The sequence below is a fragment of the Stegostoma tigrinum genome, chromosome 13 (assembly GCF_030684315.1).
Source record: "Stegostoma tigrinum isolate sSteTig4 chromosome 13, sSteTig4.hap1, whole genome shotgun sequence".
Lineage (NCBI taxonomy): Eukaryota > Metazoa > Chordata > Chondrichthyes > Orectolobiformes > Stegostomatidae > Stegostoma > Stegostoma tigrinum.
Window position 1 is genome coordinate 30626934 of NC_081366.1, and position 18721 is coordinate 30645654.

At 42.7% G+C, this 18721-nt stretch overlaps 1 protein-coding gene across 1 annotated transcript; it reads left to right on the plus strand.

Moving 5' to 3' along the window:
• The first annotated feature begins 1580 nt into the window (after positions 1-1580).
• On the plus strand, positions 1581-13650 carry LOC132210467 (uncharacterized). Its single transcript, XM_059650640.1, has 2 exons — positions 1581-1696; positions 12597-13650. The coding sequence occupies exon 2, from the start codon at positions 12614-12616 to the stop codon at positions 13277-13279; it is 666 nt and encodes a 221-aa protein (XP_059506623.1). The 5' UTR covers positions 1581-1696; positions 12597-12613; the 3' UTR covers positions 13280-13650.
• The last annotated feature ends 5071 nt before the right edge of the window (positions 13651-18721 follow it).

Genomic DNA, 18721 nt, shown 5'->3' on the forward strand with positions numbered 1-18721 from the left:
ATATTTAATGAAGATTTCTGTAACTTTAAATCTACTGGTCAAACTCACTTGTCTATGATTTTCTGGGTAATTTTTCTACTTTATATATCTTTTAGCTTATGCAGAAAGAGCTTAGACAGTGGTCTTTTCCCACTGCACCTTGGCAGGAGCTGCCCCTAGCTTTACTGCATCCCTCAGCATGTAGTTCTGAACCTTAGAAGATATTTGTGAATCTTGCTTGGGAATAACTTGATGCTGCTTTAATAATACCCAGTGGCAACGTGTAACTCAATAAGATATTGGGATCCACTGGAAGTCTGATCTAGTGAGGTTATACTGTCACCTTATGTGAGCACGTGTAGAGAATAATGAATAGTGCTCAGGTCACTTTTGTACAAAAATAATATTGCAGCTCTTCAAGAAAAGAACCAGAATGATTAAGATAATACAGGGATTAGATACAGAAGAGTGATTATGTAAATTGAACTTGTCATCATTGGAAAAGGTAGAGTGGTGACATAATTGCTCTAGGATTTTAAAGAATTATATTATTCAAATTGTGACAGCATGGAACAATGGAACCAAAGGAGATGGCCTGTGCTTGATGGGCAATGGTTTCAAAAATAATCTACAAAAACTTTTCAGTGAGTGAATGTAAATCTAAAATCAGGCTTTCCAAGGAGATGGTGAAGAGGTCGAATTGACTCAATCGTGTACAAATCTTATAGATTGCGATCAGAAAATATTATTTTAGGATATCATACTGATTTATTTGGGACAGCACATTAAGTAAATTTAGTATACCTGGGAGGAACACATCACTTGCAACCTAAGGTCCCAAAGATATCCAACATTTTCCTTGTCTCATTGTGCTGTACACTCATTAATAGAGCTGAATTGCCATGATTGGCCACTAACTAATGAATGTTTTATCATCAGGCAAACTAACTGGACCCCAGTCTATTTTTTTAAATCCAGAATTTCCTATGTTCCTGTGTACATTTAGGACCTTAGGCTAATAAGGCAGGGCAGGTTGCACAGAATCAGAAAGATATCAACTTGGTCTCTTCAATCAATCTTAAACCTTCTGTAGCTAAGGATGCTACACCTGGCTTCAAAACAACTGGAGCAGGGTCAGAAAAGTTCAGCCAGCACTCCTGTTCCTCATGTTATCCATGTCTGCTGGAAAATGTTTAGCAGAGTGGATGTCCAGTGAGAACAGGATCAAATTTGGCTGTGATGCCATTCATAGTAAAGTAGCTTGCTTGAAAACTCGGTTTCTAAAGTTATTCATCAAGAAAATGATTTGGAGAGATCCAAGGCAGTTTGCTCCTGGAATACACACAAGGACCTACATTCCAGTGTGGTTCAGGGCCTTTAGGAGAGGACAAAATAAAACAGTAGTAAATTAATGACAGCTATATTAAAGGGAGGAATGATGTTTAACTAGAATGACAGTGAAAATATCAAATGGAATGTTTTAAGTAAACCACCAGGCAAGTAAGATATTATCTAACCTCTCTTTGAACAAACGTCATCAAATACCTCACAAACTGCAATAACAACAGCCAGTAGAGATGTGAAATCATTAGCATTTGCCTTTATCTCTCAGTACAGCCCTGGAGCAATTCCTGCATCTCACCACTCTCTGCAAGCAGCAAGCTATTTCTTTGAATCAACAGATAGGCTGCATACTCAAGCCATTTGTTCTGTTCAGGTGAGACGTAATGCTTTGAGATATTTATAATTTCTAAACTGTTCTTGTGCATTTTTTAATAAATAAGACCTTAAATGCTATTTTGTTTAAAAAATTGCTTGCTGTCAGTACTCGAGGACTAGAACTTGCTAAAATCATTCAGAACTCTTGTTTCTATTTACTATAGCCAAAGACTCCTAGAGAGGCATGTATATGTGTGGACAGGGTCAGGGTCAGTGGTATTGTGTCCAAAGTCAAATAGCTTTCCACGTTTCCCTATCTAGTACTACATGTGAAGGTTGAAGACTTCATCAAGGAGTCAGAGTCCTGCTGCCTTGTGATGCTATATTTAGTTCCAAATTACATAACACAACTTGAAGCACACTCGTTAATGTTTCGGGTATAATTTTATTATCAATGCGATAACAAATTTCTCCTTTGTTAACTATGGGCTTCAGAGAAAGGATGAAAATACAGCTTGTATTCTTCTGAATCTATTTTGCTGAAATTTGCCATGAAAACCAATTCATCCTGTTTCTTTAGAACTTTGTATGAAATGCTGATAAATCATTTGATAAGAATGTAAGTACAGTGCTGGTTTTATTGTTTTGTGGGTGCAGACAGCCAGGGAGAGTATTGTAACCCTTAATGCTTTCCCCATTTAAGTTACGCAGTTATAGCAAAATGCCAAACTGAAGCTGATCTCACAAGGAAAGAATCAGAGCACAAATTATCAGTGGACAAAACAGGATGGTTTGAGAGAAAATAAAAGTTCTGCACTCTGAGAGAAAGGATTTAGGTGTAAAACTACAGAGGAAATCCTTTTATTACAAACTTTAGGATTGTATCCTTAGGAGTTTAGAAGAGTCAGAGGGTGACTTAATTGAAATATCTAAGATCCGGAGGGGAATTGACCAGGTGAATGTTGAAAGGATGTTTACTGTTGTTGGAGAATCTAAAACAAGGACTCATTTTTGAAAAAAATAAGGCAGCACCCATTTAAAACAGAGATGAGGAATCATTTTTTTCTCAGAGGGCTGTGAGTCTTTTGCATTCCCTTTCTCAAAGGTAGATAGATTTGTGATGGCCAAGGGGATTTAACGTCATTGTGGGGGGTGCAGGAATGTCGAGTTTGGTTTTGAGTCCTTGCTTGTGCATTCATTACTGAGACCATATGCTTTTTATTTTGATTCCAGCTGCAGTCCTATAACCACCAGCAGAGGAAATAAAATCTCTTTAAGATAAACTGGATTATTCAATGGTAGTTTGTATGATTTGTTAACCTATATAGTGTAAATATTATTTGTAAAAGATCTACTGTTTTCAGCAAAACTGTGCAAACGTGAGCTGCTATGGATCATCATCATCAGCAACAGAATTGCACGCAGTCACAATCTGTAATCTTGTAAGCTTGCACAGTTCTTACTCCTTCACTGCCATGAAGCTAAATGATTCAATTGTACATGTAGAAGGACATCTCTGAAACATGAAAGTTATGCCTCTGATAAGATATAGGTCTACCTGCAGCAATCTATATTCCGAGCTAAGTGTTACACAATATACAGAGTCTTGTAACCCCATCACAGTTAGTCAGGAATGGTAATGGACAATCAAAAAATAACTGCTAGGAACCACATTCCCAATCTCAACTGTACAGGAGGCTTCAGATGAGAATGCAAGAATGTAACTGATTGAAGGGTTTACAAATATTCTTTATTGCCATCATGGTAATAATTCCACTTCACATCCTCCTGCAGTCTTTAAAGTGACAGTTTCCAGCTAATTTAGGGTGTTCCATGCTATATTAAGAAATGGCTGAGTACACCAGATATAAAAGAAGGACATGGGTTATGATGATATAAAATATTGATCTTTGAATTCCATTGGTTGACGTAGTGCCTGGTACTTTCAAGAATGGAAATGGTTTTAAAAAGGTTCCAAAACACAGACGTGCAATGGATGTCACCTTAAGTACACATGCTGCTCAAATTTCATTAAACAGATGTGGATTAGACCAAAGACAGTCTGAGCTGAAATTAACACTTTCTCCAAATGAAATAAAATCAGTCAGAGATCTATAGGAAGCATGAGAAGGTCATACCTCCTGTTTGATTTACACCATTATAAGAATATCACATGCTGGATATGAAACTTCTGTCAGTATAACCAGGTTGGAAACAATAACCTCCATGGGTACGGGATATACAAACAACTTCTATTTGAAAGAAATTTTTGTCAGACCAAGGGAGATAGAATTAAGAATGTGAAAATGAACATAGTTTGAGAAGATTCTCTCTCTTTCAAGAAGCAAAGTATCCAGTTTGACAGATCTGAGTGGAAGGAAGTGTTAAGAGAATTGACAACTTTAAAATTAAATGCAACATTTGCTACAACTGATTCCATTCAGGAAACCACTGAATTGAAGTTGTTCTCAGGTTAAAGCCTCATGCCATGAGGACATCCAAGAGACCCTAAGCTGTATATTTTACTTTGTGTGTGTCCTGAAGGCCATAAACTTATTAATCATTCATTTTCCTTGGAGTTAGCAGTTAATAAACTTGTTTTTTATTTATTTCAAAGCAATTTTGTGATTGAAACCTTATTGCTTTCGGTAAAAGTAATTAACAACATTTTAATTACAGAGCATTATAGTTTGTGTTAAAAAGAACCTAAACCTTTATTGTGACTAATATGTAAAGCTGAAATGAAGAGACCTGGTGCACCCCTCCTTGCCTGTCATAACACTACTTTTTGGCTGTAATGCCAAAGATTTGCACACCCAGATCAAGCTGCTCTCTCAGATTAGCTATTTTTTAACATTTTAGCTGTGTCATTGGCCAACATATAATTGCCCTACAAAAACAAAGTTGCTGGAAAAGCTCAGCAGGTCTGGCAGCATCTGTGAAGGAAAAACACAGAGTTAACGTTTCGGGTCCAGTCCCTTCGTCAGAACTGAGTCATTGGACCCGAAATGTTAACTGTTTTCTCCTTCACAGATGTTGCCAGAGATGCTGAGCTTTTCCAGCAACTTTGTTTTGGTTCCTGATTTACTGCATCCACAGTTCTTTTGGTTTTTATATAATTCTCCTATCTGCCATCTCCAATCATCAGTGAGAGACTGAAGATGCATTCAATTGTACTATCAACGAAAAACAATCTTTAAACAACCTTCACACAAGATTTACTTTGGATTCTGCCAGGACTACCCAACTTCAGTTGTTATTCTAAGCTTGATCATGATATGGACATGGTCTAAATCCCGGAAAAGATGACAGTAACTGCTTTTGTCATCAAGGTGGCACAGTCAACAGGGGTCAAAATGAAGATTCTTTAGGAGTTGTTAGCCAATCATCAAACCCAACAGGAGTTATTTTGAGTGGTAACATCAATCCAAATATCTTCTGCACGTACATCAGTGATATTGCCTCCAACCATAACAGTATCATTCCTGATAGATCCACAATATTCACTGTTTCTAATTCAACAACTCTGTGCAAAAGTGATGGCTGAAATGACAAGTAAGAATGACAATTGGGTAAAACCCTTGGCTCAGCGGTAGCACATATATAAATAATTCAGAAAGTTGCAGGTTGATGCTGCTTTCAGAGACTTAGAGGCATGGGTACATAATAGCCCTCAAACCTCTCATGCAATTCAGTTAGTTCAATTCTAGTTATCCAACTTTGATGTTTATTATTTGATAATGCTACTGTTTTGTTACGATGACATGCCCTTTTAAAGGGGCAGCTTTCAACCTGAAAAGAATTATTAACCTGTATTTATCTCACGCCTTGTAGTCAATCTGCAAACAGCCAAATAGACTTCATTAGACAATATTTAGCCTCCCAGTGAATACTGCCTCCGTATAGTATTAACTTCAATTAAAGAATACATCTTTATTTCACTAATATTGTATATAATTGGCACATTTGGGCTTTAAAAAAGATGACTATAACTTGGTCACCACTGCGGCAGCGGTCAATACTTTATATTATTGAAGCTAAATGCTGCAGACTGAGCTGGGAAAAAGAACATATCCAATAGCAGCTCCTAAAAATGAAAGTAAGCCTGAAAAAAAGCTTCTTTTTCCTTTGTCGGCTTTCATTTTTGAAGGTTTGCAAGTGTTTTACCATGTAAATCATTGTCTTGTGGGTGGAGTTTAAGTAAACTGAGAAAAAAAATCAGAAGACGCAACAAAGCCTTCATTACAGTCAAGCAGCAACCTAAAGGTAGCAATCATAAAAGAGCCAACAAATCAAAGCTTAATGAACTTGAAAGAGCTGGAAAAGACTTGCGTCGGTGACAAAGCTTGAGACTTGATTAAAAGTCCTTCAAAAAATTAAAAGGTAACCAGAAAATTTCCAAAACTCAGTCGGAAGGCAACAAATCTCTTCTCTGTGCTTATTTTATTCTAACAATACACTCTTCAAGTGTATTTTTCTATCTCAATACTTCTGAATGAGGTAAATAGGCCATTAAAATTAAAATTTCTACAGGCAGTGAAAGCAGCCACATGCTGAATAAGTCAGGCCTGCACAACAATGATCTTTAAAACCAGATATGATGTGGTCAACACTTGCGGATCAATTATGATTAAACCACAACTTATGACTATAATTCATATACTTCAGAGAGCAGATGACAGAGATCACTGACCCGATCATAAGTAGAATCAGAGAAAACTTCACCGAAGTAGACCTGGCCGGCAGGATAATCAAGCCCATTTGATTTGATTTGATTTATTGTTACCCCGCACGGCCCATTTCTATCTCCTTCCCAAAAGCCACAAACCTGCCTGCCCTGGTCGACCCATCGTCTCAGCCTGCTCCTGCCCCACCGAACTCATCTCCACCTATCTGGACTCCATTTTCTCCCCTTTGGTCCAGGAACTCCCCACCTACGTCCGTGACACCACCCACGCCCTCCACCTCCTCCAGGACTTCCAATTCCCTGGCCCCCAACACCTCATTTTCACCATGGACGTCCAGTCCCTGTACACCTGCATTCCACATGGAGATGGCCTCAAGGCCCTCCACTTCTTCCTGTCCCACAGGCCCGACCAGTCCCCCTCCACCGACACTCTCATCCGCCTAGCTGAACTCGTCCTCACACTCAACAACTTCTCTTTTGACTCCTCCCACTTCCTACAGACTAAGGGGGTGGCCATGGGCACCCGCATGGGCCCCAGCTATGCCTGCCTCTTTGTAGGTTACGTGGAACAGTCCCTCTTCCGCACCTACACAGGCCCCAAACCCCACCTCTTCCTCCGGTACATTGATGACTGTATCGGCGCCGCTTCTTGCTCCCCAGAGGAGCTCGAACAGTTCATCCACTTCACCAACACCTTCCACCCCAACCTTCAGTTCACCTGGGCCATCTCCAGCACATCCCTCACCTTTCTGGACCTCTCAGTCTCCATCTCAGGCAACCAGCTTGTAAATGATGTCCATTTCAAGCACACCGACTCCCACAGCTACCTAGAATACACCTCCTCCCACCCACCCTCCTGCAAAAATTCCATCCCCTATTCCCAATTCCTCCGCCTCCGCCACATCTGCTCCCACGATAAGACATTCCACTCCCGCACATCCCAGATGTCCAAGTTCTTTAAGGACCGCAACTTTCCCCCCACAGTGATCGAGAACGCCCTTGACCGCGTCTCCCGTATTCCCCGCAACACATCCCTCACACCCCGCCCCCGCCACAACCGCCCCAAGAGGATCCCCCTCGTTCTCACACACCACCCTAACAACCTCTGGATACAACGCATTATCCTCCGACACTTCCGCCATTTACAATCCGACCCCACCACCCAAGACATTTTTCCATCCCCTCCCCTGTCTGCTTTCCGGAGAGACCACTCTCTCCGTGACTCCCTTGTTCGTTCTACACTGCCCTCCAACCCCACCACACCCGGCACCTTCCCCTGCAACCGCAGGAAATGCTACATTTGTCCCCACACCTCCTCCCTCACCCCCATCCCAAGCCCCAAGATGACATTCCACATTAAGCAGAGGTTCACCTGCACATCTGCCAATGTGGTATACTGCATCCACTGTACCCGGTGTGGCTTCCTCTACATTGGGGAAACCAAGCGGAGGCTTGGGGACCGCTTTGCAGAACACCTCCGCTCAGTTCGCAACAAACAACTGCACCTCCCAGTCGCAAACCATTTCCACTCCCCCTCCCATTCTCTAGATGACATGTCCATCATGGGCCTCCTGCACTGCCGCAATGATGCCACCCGAAGGTTGCAGGAACAGCAACTCATATTCCGCCTGGGAACCCTGCAGCCATATGGTATCAATGTGGACTTCACCAGTTTCAAAATCTCCCCTTCCCCTACTGCATCCCTAAACCAGCCCAGTTCGTCCCCTCCCCCCACTGCACCACACAACCAGCCCAGCTCTTCCCCCCCACCCACTGCATCCCAAAACCAGTCCAACCTGTCTCTGCCTCCCTAACCGGTTCTTTCTCTCACCCATCCCTTCCTCCCACCCCAAGCCGCACCCCTAGCTACCTACTAACCTCATCCCACCTCCTTGACCTGTCCGTCTTCCCTGGACTGACCTATCCCCTCCCTACCTCACCACCGACACTCTCTGCACCTATCTTCTTTACTCTCCATCTTCGGTCCGCCTCCCCCTCTCTCCCTATTTATTCCAGTTCCCTCTCCCCATCCCCCTCTCTGATGAAGGGTCTAGGCCCGAAACGTCAGCTTTTGTGCTCCTGAGATGCTGCTTGGCCTGCTATGTTCATCCAGCCTCACATTTTATTATTAAGGAAAAAGTTTTGTTTTGCATGTAGTACAGGTCGATCATAACATACAAGGACATACAGATCATAGGGCGTTTAACAGAACAATGTTACAGCTGCACAGGAGGTGCCAAAAAACAAGACCAACATTAGTTTGAAATTAGGCAGGTCCATTCAGCAGTCTAATAACAAACTGTTCTTGAACCTGTTGGTACATATGTTTAAGCTTCTGTATCTTCTGCCTGATGGAAGAGTTTAGAAGAGATATTAGTGTGGTTGGAGGGTCTTTCATGATATTGGCTGCCTTTCCACAGGAATGACAAGTGTAGATGAAGTCCATGGGTAGAAGGCTGGCTTGCGCGATGGTCTGGGCTGTGTTCACAACTTTCTGTAGTTTCTTATGTTCCTGGACAAAGCAGCTGCTGTAGCAAGCCATTATGCACACATATAGAATGCCTTCTATGGTGCCTCTGTAAAAGTTGGTGAGACTCCTTGTGAACATGTCAACCAAATTTCCTAAGCCCCCTGAGGAAGAAGAGGTGTTGTTGTTCCTACTTAACTATTGTATCCATGTGGAGGGGACAGAGCAGATTGTTAGTTATCGTCATTCCTAGAAACTTGATGCTCGCAAGCCCGGACCCATTGATGTAGATAGGGCACATCCTCCTCCTTTTCCTCCTGAAGTCAGTGATAAGCTCTTCAGTTTTTCTGACATTGAAGGAGAGATTGTTATCTTTGGATCATGGCACCAACCATTCTTTCCCCTCGTGATACCTCATGATAGCATCTAATCCAGTAGAAGCATTCCAAATTGATATTTTAGACCAAATCTGACGTTACATTATGGAAGCATGACTACAAATCAGATGCAAGTACAAAGTCATACTAAAGGGGAGACAGCCTATAGGCTATGTGTAATTTGTCCACCACTAGCATGATGGCCAATGCAGGCACACCCAGTAAACAATGATAATGATACAACCACATACATACTCCAATAAATTGCCCAATTTTCAAAACTGTATGCGAGACATGCACTACCAAATGACATTGGAAGTATCCAGGCAGAAAGCAAAGACTAGAACAATGCCAATGAGAGTCTCAGAGGCTAAACAGGTACATATTCTAATCAAGCACCTTCCAAATAGGTTCCACAAACTGCCTAGCCAATCTACAACATCTGATGAGGAAGGTGACCAGTGCATGAATATACAAAGTGAGCACACATTCAGCTTAGCAAAAGTCAGAGAATCTATTAGTATAAAGTGCCAGCAGAAACCTTTGCTACCCTCCAAATTGTATTCCCACAGCTGCAGGGTCAGCATAATCTATATGAAAACCTAGATACCAGTTACACATACAAACATCTCTGCACGTCACATACTGGAATGTGTATATTTGATATGATAACTGATTATTCATTCCACAACTATAAAATTAACTGCGAGCAAAGGTTCAGTGATTCCATTCCTGAGGTCTATTAGACTAAAATGTACAAATAAAAACTGCCGTGGCCGCCAGGTACTTGATGTTGTGATTACCATAGGCCCATTGTTTGCAAGCCTTTAACATGCAAGGACCTGAACTTGGTCCCAATCAATGGCACTGTCAAGACCATAATGAGGAGCACGGTCCAAAAGCAGCAACGCTGAAAACCCTGCGCTTACACTGGAGGATGTTCACCCACCCCGACAGGCAGATCATTAATCAACTGGCTATGTAGCACAAACTGAACTGAATACGTATATCTGTTCCAAATATATGCACTCTATCATATGGTAGAATTAATGCAGCATTAGCTTTTGGTAGATAATTGTGAACAATCCTCATTAATATTCCTAACAGCACATGATACATTGCTTGAAAAACAGAAAGTTGAAAAACGTACATGCAGGTAACGAATTATCCAAGTTGAACAGCAAACAGAAAGTTTGAATACATTATCCACCTGGAGGCACATGGAATTCAGCTGAAATCATCAGCAAATGAAGATCATATCAAGCATAAATACCCAATGGCATTTGCAAGATTAGGACAATATCACAACCAGAAACACCAAACAATCCAATTGTGACGAGGAGACGGTTTAAGCCACAACTCAAACAAAGTCAACATTCTGAAAATGTACACCAGCCTCCGGCAAAAATCACTATAACTAAATAAAAACTAAACACAGCGGATGTTGGATTCTCACTAGGCAGCGGCAAATTTCCAAATTAAACCTCATTAGTGCTTGTTAAATGCCTTGTTACAGCCTTTGTTAATCTTCTTCCTGCTTACCCTGAAGGTGGTATTGATCCAGATGGTGATCTCTGACCATACTGGCATGACATGCTGGCGTGACGTCCTCTGCTTGTCCTCCAGGAAGAGGACTTCTCTGCTCATCACCAGCCCATCCCTGAGGTACAAGCCTCTCCCTCGCCATCCCCCCTCACTCCTTTCACAGCAGAGCAGGGCAACTTCTTGATGGCCGTACTCCTGCAGTTTCACAGTGGGCTTGGGAAGATTGCATAGTGAAAAGGGATGCTGGACCTACGGATGGCGTCCACTGAGCAACGGTGTGTTGCTCAGGGAACAGCACATGGTAAAGTGGGGTGGAAACTGGACATGATTCTTGCTGGAGGGCTCAAATGACAATTGATATGATGAGTTGGTAAGATTTGGCAAGACAAGATGCTCAGCATTATGACAAGAATCACTCCACAAAACATGATACAACTCACACTTTGCCAACTTACCATGAGATTCAGCGCATGCTTTTTTTGTGACTGTGTGAGTAGTTTGATATTTCACAGGTGGTGTTTTAGTTAGAAAAAAAGACACCTTTGAGGGGCATATTTTAAACTGTTGTCAATCGTTGCCACCTGGACAGTGTACGATGTATTACCTGCGTGACATATAAGCAGTTGGAGTCTTCAGCAAAGGGAAGAGGAATATATTATCTACCTGTGAAAAATATAATCATTAAGTTTCTCAAATTTCAATTCAGACAACATCTTTCTGAGAGTGAGAGTTTTGAGGCTTTCATGAAAAGGAACCTTGAGATTTTAATTCTACAATGCAAATTAAAATCATAGAATTCCTACAGTGTGGAAGCCGACCGTTTGGCCCATTAGGTCATACCAATTCTTCAAAGAGCATCCCATCTGGATCCAGTCCTCTGTCCCTGCATTTCCCATGGATAATCCACCCAAATACACATCCCTGGACTATGACAGGAAACCAGAACACCCAGCAGAAATAACAAGGTGTAGAGGTAGATGAACACAGCAGGCTAAGCAGCATCAGAGGAGCAGGAAAGCTCAAGAAGGGTCCAGGCCCAAAACGTCAGCTTTCCTGCTCCTGTGACACTGCTTGGCCTGCTGTGTTCATCCCGCTCTACACCTTGTTATCTCAGATTCTCCAGCATCTGCAGTTCCTACTATCTCTGACACCCAGCAGAAACCTATGCAGATGCAGGGAGAATGTGCAAACTCCACACATCGAACCCAGGTTGTTGTGAGGCAACAGTGCTACCCACTGAACTATAGTGTTGCCCAATTTGTCTGGAATATTCTCAGTTATGGCTGCCCAAAACATACTGCCGTAAAATACATCTATCCAGTGCCTTCACACAGGGATTTAGTTCTGTTTTACCCATCCGCTCCCACATTACCTCACTGAAATAAAGCAACCCAATGCCACAGTTCTAAACAGGCTGACAATTCCCGCTAGCTTGTTAATACAGGAACATCAAAATTCTGTAGGCTTTGACATTGCTCTAGTAAAATTTGAAGTGAACCCTCCAGTTGTAGCTTGTGAAATGATGGAACAACATGAGAAGACAGGAATGATTGAAATAAATGGTAACGCCATTCAGTCCATCGTGCTGGAATCATTTCTATTACATTGCTACTCTGTTAGTAATTCAAATCACGACTTTTCAAATGCAGCAGATTTGGAGACTTCTGTGAAAAATAGTTTACCAAACACTCACCTTATTTCATTGCTCACTCAAATAAAACTTAAACAAGCTTTAATTCATTACACCCAAACGTGAATACAAAGTTCAATTTTATGGTCAAATATTTTTTGGTTGAGTTATTCTTAGTCTAATGGAAAACTTTACAGAAAATGTCTGAAATTGATGAATGTAATAACATTTCTCATTCCAATTCTTTAATAGGGATTGATCCTGAGAAAATGGTATTGGAAATAAACCTGAAAATGGAGGATGAGAAACCTTTCTATATTGAAGTGACTTCGGTGAAAGGAGTGAGTTTAACCACTGGGAGTGAAATACAATCTCATATTCAACATGATAAATCCAGTTCAACAGACCTGCCAGATACTGCAGTTGAACTCATAACTATTGCTCCAGTTTCTATGCAGAGTGTAACAGATCAAGAGAATGATAATGTATCTTTGTGCCCTGTACCTGAGATTAAAATCAATATTGATAGGACTCAAGTTAAAGTTCTATCCTTCTCAGACAACAGCAATAATGTCAAATTTAACTGTGCCAATGACTGTCCAACAAGTTGCAACAAGAGAAATGGTGACTTTGAGAATATCTTGAGGACATTCTCTCCAGATGATAACATCATTGAAATAATTGCAGGAGAAACAATGGATGGTAAAAACAGCAACCAGTCCAATCTATCAGGGCAAAACCCCGAAATGACACAGGAACTGACTGATACCAAGGAGTCCCAATGCTCCAGAAACTGTAGAAGTTGCTGTACAACATTCATCTGTAGCCTTGTTTCTGTGGGTTTGGTGTTCCTTTCACCGATAATAGTCACTGGATATTTTTTATATGAACTTTTCAGCTGTGTATCTAAGTGTAAGGACCCCTGTCCTACTTAATACTCTGCTGCTTATTGTGCATATTCAGGCATTTGTCAAAAACTACTATGTCCTTGTATTGTCTTCTGTCTTTACATTGATAATAGCAATTGATAAATGCAATGAAGGCATGATATAAATGATGGATTTCCAAAAAAGGCATAACATTAGATAAATATTAGACTAAAACTTTTCCATTGTATTTTAAATTGTTTGTTATAATCTAATTAGTAACAGAGAGCCTATGAATCATCATGTTACCATTGATAATGTGAAAAACCCTTCATGAAAACTGTTGAAATACCATTGCCAATGGGTGAGAATTCACTTTGTGGTTATAAATATCTTTTACATCTCACTACTGACCATGACATAATCTGTTTATATTACTTACCGAGTACTTTCAACTGAATAAATAAGTATGTTGATCTTTTAATTGATAATTAAGCCATAAACTTCACATTGTTCCCACTTTGACCTTTCTGTCCTTACTCTTCTGCAGTGTTTATCTTTTGACCAGACATTGTACAGTCTTTTTGACTCAACGTTGAATCCTAGCAACCTCACAGAGAAGAATCCCTGCAGTGTGGAAACAGGCCCTTCAGCCCAACAGGTCAGCACTGATCCTCAGAGCATCCTGCTCAGACCCATCCCCCTATAACCCATCTAATCTACATATCCCTGAACACTACAGGAAATTTAGCATGGGCAATCCACTTAGCCTGCACATCTTTGGACTGTGGGAGGAAACCAGAGCACCCGGAGGAAACCCACACAGACATGGGGAGAATGTGCAAACTCCACACAGACAGTTGCCCGAGGCTGGAATCGAACCCGGGTCCCTGGAACTACAAGACGGCAGTGCTAATCACTGAGCCACCGTGCCACCCCAATTCTCTGCCTCCGTCTTGTTCCTTTCTTTACTGATTCTATCTTGTTGCGCTTTTTCCTTATCTCTTAATTTTTAATCTGGACAGTTGCTATGCAATCATTCCCATTTCATCTGGACACATTAGGTGGAATTTTATAGGGCCTTGAACAATCTGGGCTATTGCAAAACATCTGAGAGAATCAAAAAGAGTGAGGTCCTTCTCAATGTCTTGGTGTTACGCTGATATTCTGGCTCGTAGCAAGAAGCCAATTAAATGGGATTATAGTTTATTGTAAATCTAATTAACTGCACTTCTCACCTCAGTAATATGCAACCTCTTATCCTATCCATGAGGAAGTGATGCTGTAACTTCTTGATATAGCAGTCTGAGTTGGTGCCTCCAGCTTGCTGTTTGCTTTTAAGGGCTTCCATGGGATACCTGGGCTCTAGCAACACAGGGTATGTTCCTTGAGCAGCAACCGTGCACACATCACATCATGGATATTGGCATTGGATATTTGCCAGCTTATATACATCACTATGGCATTTCCCTGATCCACTTACAGTATGCTTCTGCAATGTAAAATTGTGCCTCGGGGTGCACCAGTAGCTATTGCAATGCTACACTCAGGAACAGGCTATATCTCTATGCTAACAAAATGTGAGGCTGGATGAACACAGCAGGCCCAGCAGCATCTCAGGAGCTCAAAAGCTGACGTTTCGGGCCTAGACCCTACATCAGAGAGGGGGATGGGGAGAGGGTTTTGGAATAAATAGGGGGAGAGGGGGAGGCGGACCGAAGATGGAGAGAAAAGAAGATAGGTGGAGAGGAGAGTATAGGTGGGGAGGTAGTGAGGGGATAGGTCAGTCCAGGGAAGACGGACAGGTCAAGGAGGTGGGATGAGGTTAGTAGGTAGGAGATGGAGGTGCGGTTTGCGGTGGGAGGAAGGGATGGGTGAGAGGAAGAACAGGTTAGGGAGGCAGAGACTAGTTGGACTGGTTTTGGGATGCAGTGGGTGGAGGAGAAGAGCTGGGCTGGTTGTGTGGTGCAGTGGGGGGAGGGGACGAACTGGGCTGGTTTTGGGATGCAGTGGGGGAAGGGGAGATTTTGAAGCTGGTGAAGTCCACATTGATACCATTGGGCTGCAGGGTTCCCAGGCGGAATATGAGTTGCTGTTCCTGCAACCTTCGGGTGGCATCATTGTGGCACTGCAGGAGGCCCATGATGGACATGTCATCTAAAGAATGGGAGGGGGAGTGGAAATGGTTTGCGACTGGGAGGTGCAGTGGTTTATTGCAAACCGAGCAGAGGTGTTCTGCAAAGCGGTCCCCAAGCCTCCGCTTGGTTTCCCCAATGTAGAGGAAGCCACACCGGGTACAGTGGATGCAGTATACCACATTGGCAGATGTGCAGGTGAACATCTGCTTAATATGGAAAGTCATCTTGGGGCCTGGGATAGGGGTGAGGGAGGAGGTGTGGGGGCAAGTGTAGCATTTCCTGCGGTTGCAGGGGAAGGTGCCGGGTGTGGTGGGGTTGGAGGGGAGTGTGGAGCGAACAAGGGAGTCTCGGAGAGAGTGGTCTCTCCGGAAAGCAGACAAGGGTGGGGATGGAAAATTGTCTTGGGTGGTGGGGTCGGATTGTAGATGGCGGAAGTGTCGGAGGATGATGCGTTGTATCCGGAGATTGGTGGGGTGGCGTGTGAGAATGAGGCGGATCCTCTATGCTGTTCATTTACTCTCTTAGAGTTCAATCTTTTTGCATGTTCACAGCAACCTTTTCCTGGCTTTGCCAATTTTCACTTTGTCCCCTCTCAAAGCTACCAGGCTCACAGTATTTTTGTTTTGCCTTGTCATTTAGCACAGACACAAAGCCTGGCCGCTTACCACTATTGCCAGCAGTCTGCAGTCAAATGAAGGGAGACAGCTTTCAGTCATCAGGTTCCAGCACAGCATGAATAGCCTCTGAAACCGGTCCAGGGGTTTGAACACTCTCAGTCAGTTACATGGCGTGAGCAGGATCTTAAACTTGTGTGAGGTGAGGAGCCAAATGTCAAGCAGCCCATCACCCATCTCGTCTCTTTCTGCCCTCTTGTGGGCTGTTTTCTCCTAGAATGACTGAAAGAGATGAAAGTGGGTGTTACCTGGTGCAGCTGAATGAAAAGTGAATAGTTGTCCCAAGTGAGTGAATGGACAGTGCAGAGCCCATCAACATTAAAGGCATTAGGGATTCAGGTGATGAGAACAAATAAGGGAAAATGTTGCAGGCAGTAGTGAAAATCATAGAGTCATACAGCACAGAAATAGACCTCAACCATGACGTCAAGATATTCCAATCTGACCTAGTCCCCATTTGCCAGCATTTAGCCCATGTCCCCTAAACCCTTCTTATTCACATACCCATCCAGATGCCTTTTAAATGATGGAATTATACCCGCTCTGTGCGAAAAAGCTGTCCATCAGATCCTTTTTAAATATTCCCCCTCTCACCTTAAACCTATTTCCTCCACTTTTGGACTCCCCCACCCTAGGAAAAAGACCTTGGCTGTCCATTCCCCTCATGATTTTATAAACCTCTATAAAGTCACCCCTCAGTCTCCGAGGCTCCAGGGACAATAGTCCCAATCTTATTCAGCCTCTCGCGATAGCTCAAACCCTCCAATTGTGGTAACATCCTTGTACATCTTTTCTGCACTCTCTCAAGTTTAATAACATCTTTCCAACAGAAAAGTGACAAAATTGCACGCAGTATTCCTAAAGTGAAAGAACTTAAGCCTTGGTGGGATGTGGATGCAGATATAATTTAAGGAGGCAGAGAGAAGATGCTACCTATCCTTTGGAGCACAGAAGATGATTGACCTTCTTCCTACACTAATGGGCATTCCTAAAAATGGCTGAAACTGCATTGACCTAGGTAAGAATCTTGGACCAGGCTGACAGGGTGTGGTGACCCAGCATCTTCTGCAAGTCCAAGGAGAACAGCACAGCTCTCCTCTCCATCACCCTATCCACCAAGACTTCTAGATCCCTGTTCTCAGTGCAAAGCACCAAATTCCCCTCATCTGCCAAGTCCAGGCAAATGTCACAGGGCATGCAGGGCAGCTCTGGGCTAACAGCATTGGTCAGGTGCACATTGGACTTTTAAAGATGGTGCCTTCAGTAGGGATGCTGGTCCATTCTGGAATATGCCAGCAGTGGCAAGTTCTTCCAGGTACAGTGATTGATGGAATTGAGCTAGCATTGGACTTTATCATCAACTCAGGATGAGAGATGGAGAGAAACCCTCCAAGAGCTCAACAAAACATACACAGTCAAAAAAGTAAGCTTCAACACATTACCACTCTCTTTAGCACCATGCTATCTTTTGTAATTTAATCTCACTTGCTCTCCACCCTATTACAAATCTCCCATCTTCTTCCTGCCCTTCCCTTCTTCCACTGGCTCAATCCCTTATTAATCACCTGTATCACATGCACCAATTCTGGACAAGCTTCATTCAGGAGTTGGTCAATATTAAAAGTGAAGCATTCCAACTTTCCTTGAAGTGCTTCCTCAGGCTGCCGTTGCACCACACCTCAGACTTGAGCTCTCCACAGATTCACTTTAGGAAGTAAGTGTCAAGTGTTCGGCCTTTGTGGCCAGCCCTATTCAGTTGTGACTGTCTCAGTACGGTGTGCATGTTTGACCTATCAGTTTGTGAGAATGAATGGAAGAAACAAGCACAAATGAAACCCTTTATTTCTAATTTTACTCTAATTTGTTTATTTACTGTTCTCTCATTCCACTACTTGTTCTTAATCATTAAATCTCATTAGTCGCGATATTCATCAAGGTGTCAGATTGTCCCTGCTGAAACCTCACCCTGCTTACCAGAGTACTCAGGCACAGTAAGTTAAAGGCAGTCTCTGATACCAGTTCAGAAGCTTGGAAATTATCAGAGTGTGAGTGTTTCGGAGTAGAAAATACTACTTTGAATATCAGTTAGTGTGGGGATTTAAAATAATAAATTAGTGGGATGTGGTTGTTGCTGGCAAGGCTAGCATTATTTACAGACGTCTGGACCTAGGTTCTCAGCCATTCCAGGTGGCAACTAATAGACAACCACCTTGTTGTGGATCTGTAGTCACATGGAGGCCAGACCAGGTTAGGATGGCAGATTCTGCTCCCCAACTCCCCAAAGGAATTATGACAATCGATGTCAGTTTCATGGTCACCATTACTGAGAGTACCTTTCAATTTCAGATTTTATTTGTGACACCACTACACAGTGCCTAAGTTTGCACATCTGCATTTAAACACATTTGGCCTGCAGGTATGAGCATAGTGGGCCTGAGTAAAAAGTGTTTCTGAGGGTAGGGAAGAAGGAATGAGGATAGAGTGGGGTGTTGTGGGGTCAGGGCCTGGGAGCAGAGATCGGGGTTCCTCCCATCATTCTCCTCTCCTCCCACCCCTCTGCCCCTACCCTCGGCTGTGGCTGTCTTCCCTCCTCCCTGCTGAGCTCATTTCAATATCATGTCCCTTCTATCTGTATGCACTCTGTGGTATTTGCATATGAGGTCATGGCAAGTTGACGTGTAGATGTTGCAGCTGTGGAA

Excerpts from the sequence above, each read along its gene's own strand:
- LOC132210467 (XM_059650640.1), top strand. The coding sequence starts at position 12,614 with ATGGTATTGGAAATAAACCTGAAAATGGAGGATGAGAAACCTTTCTAT.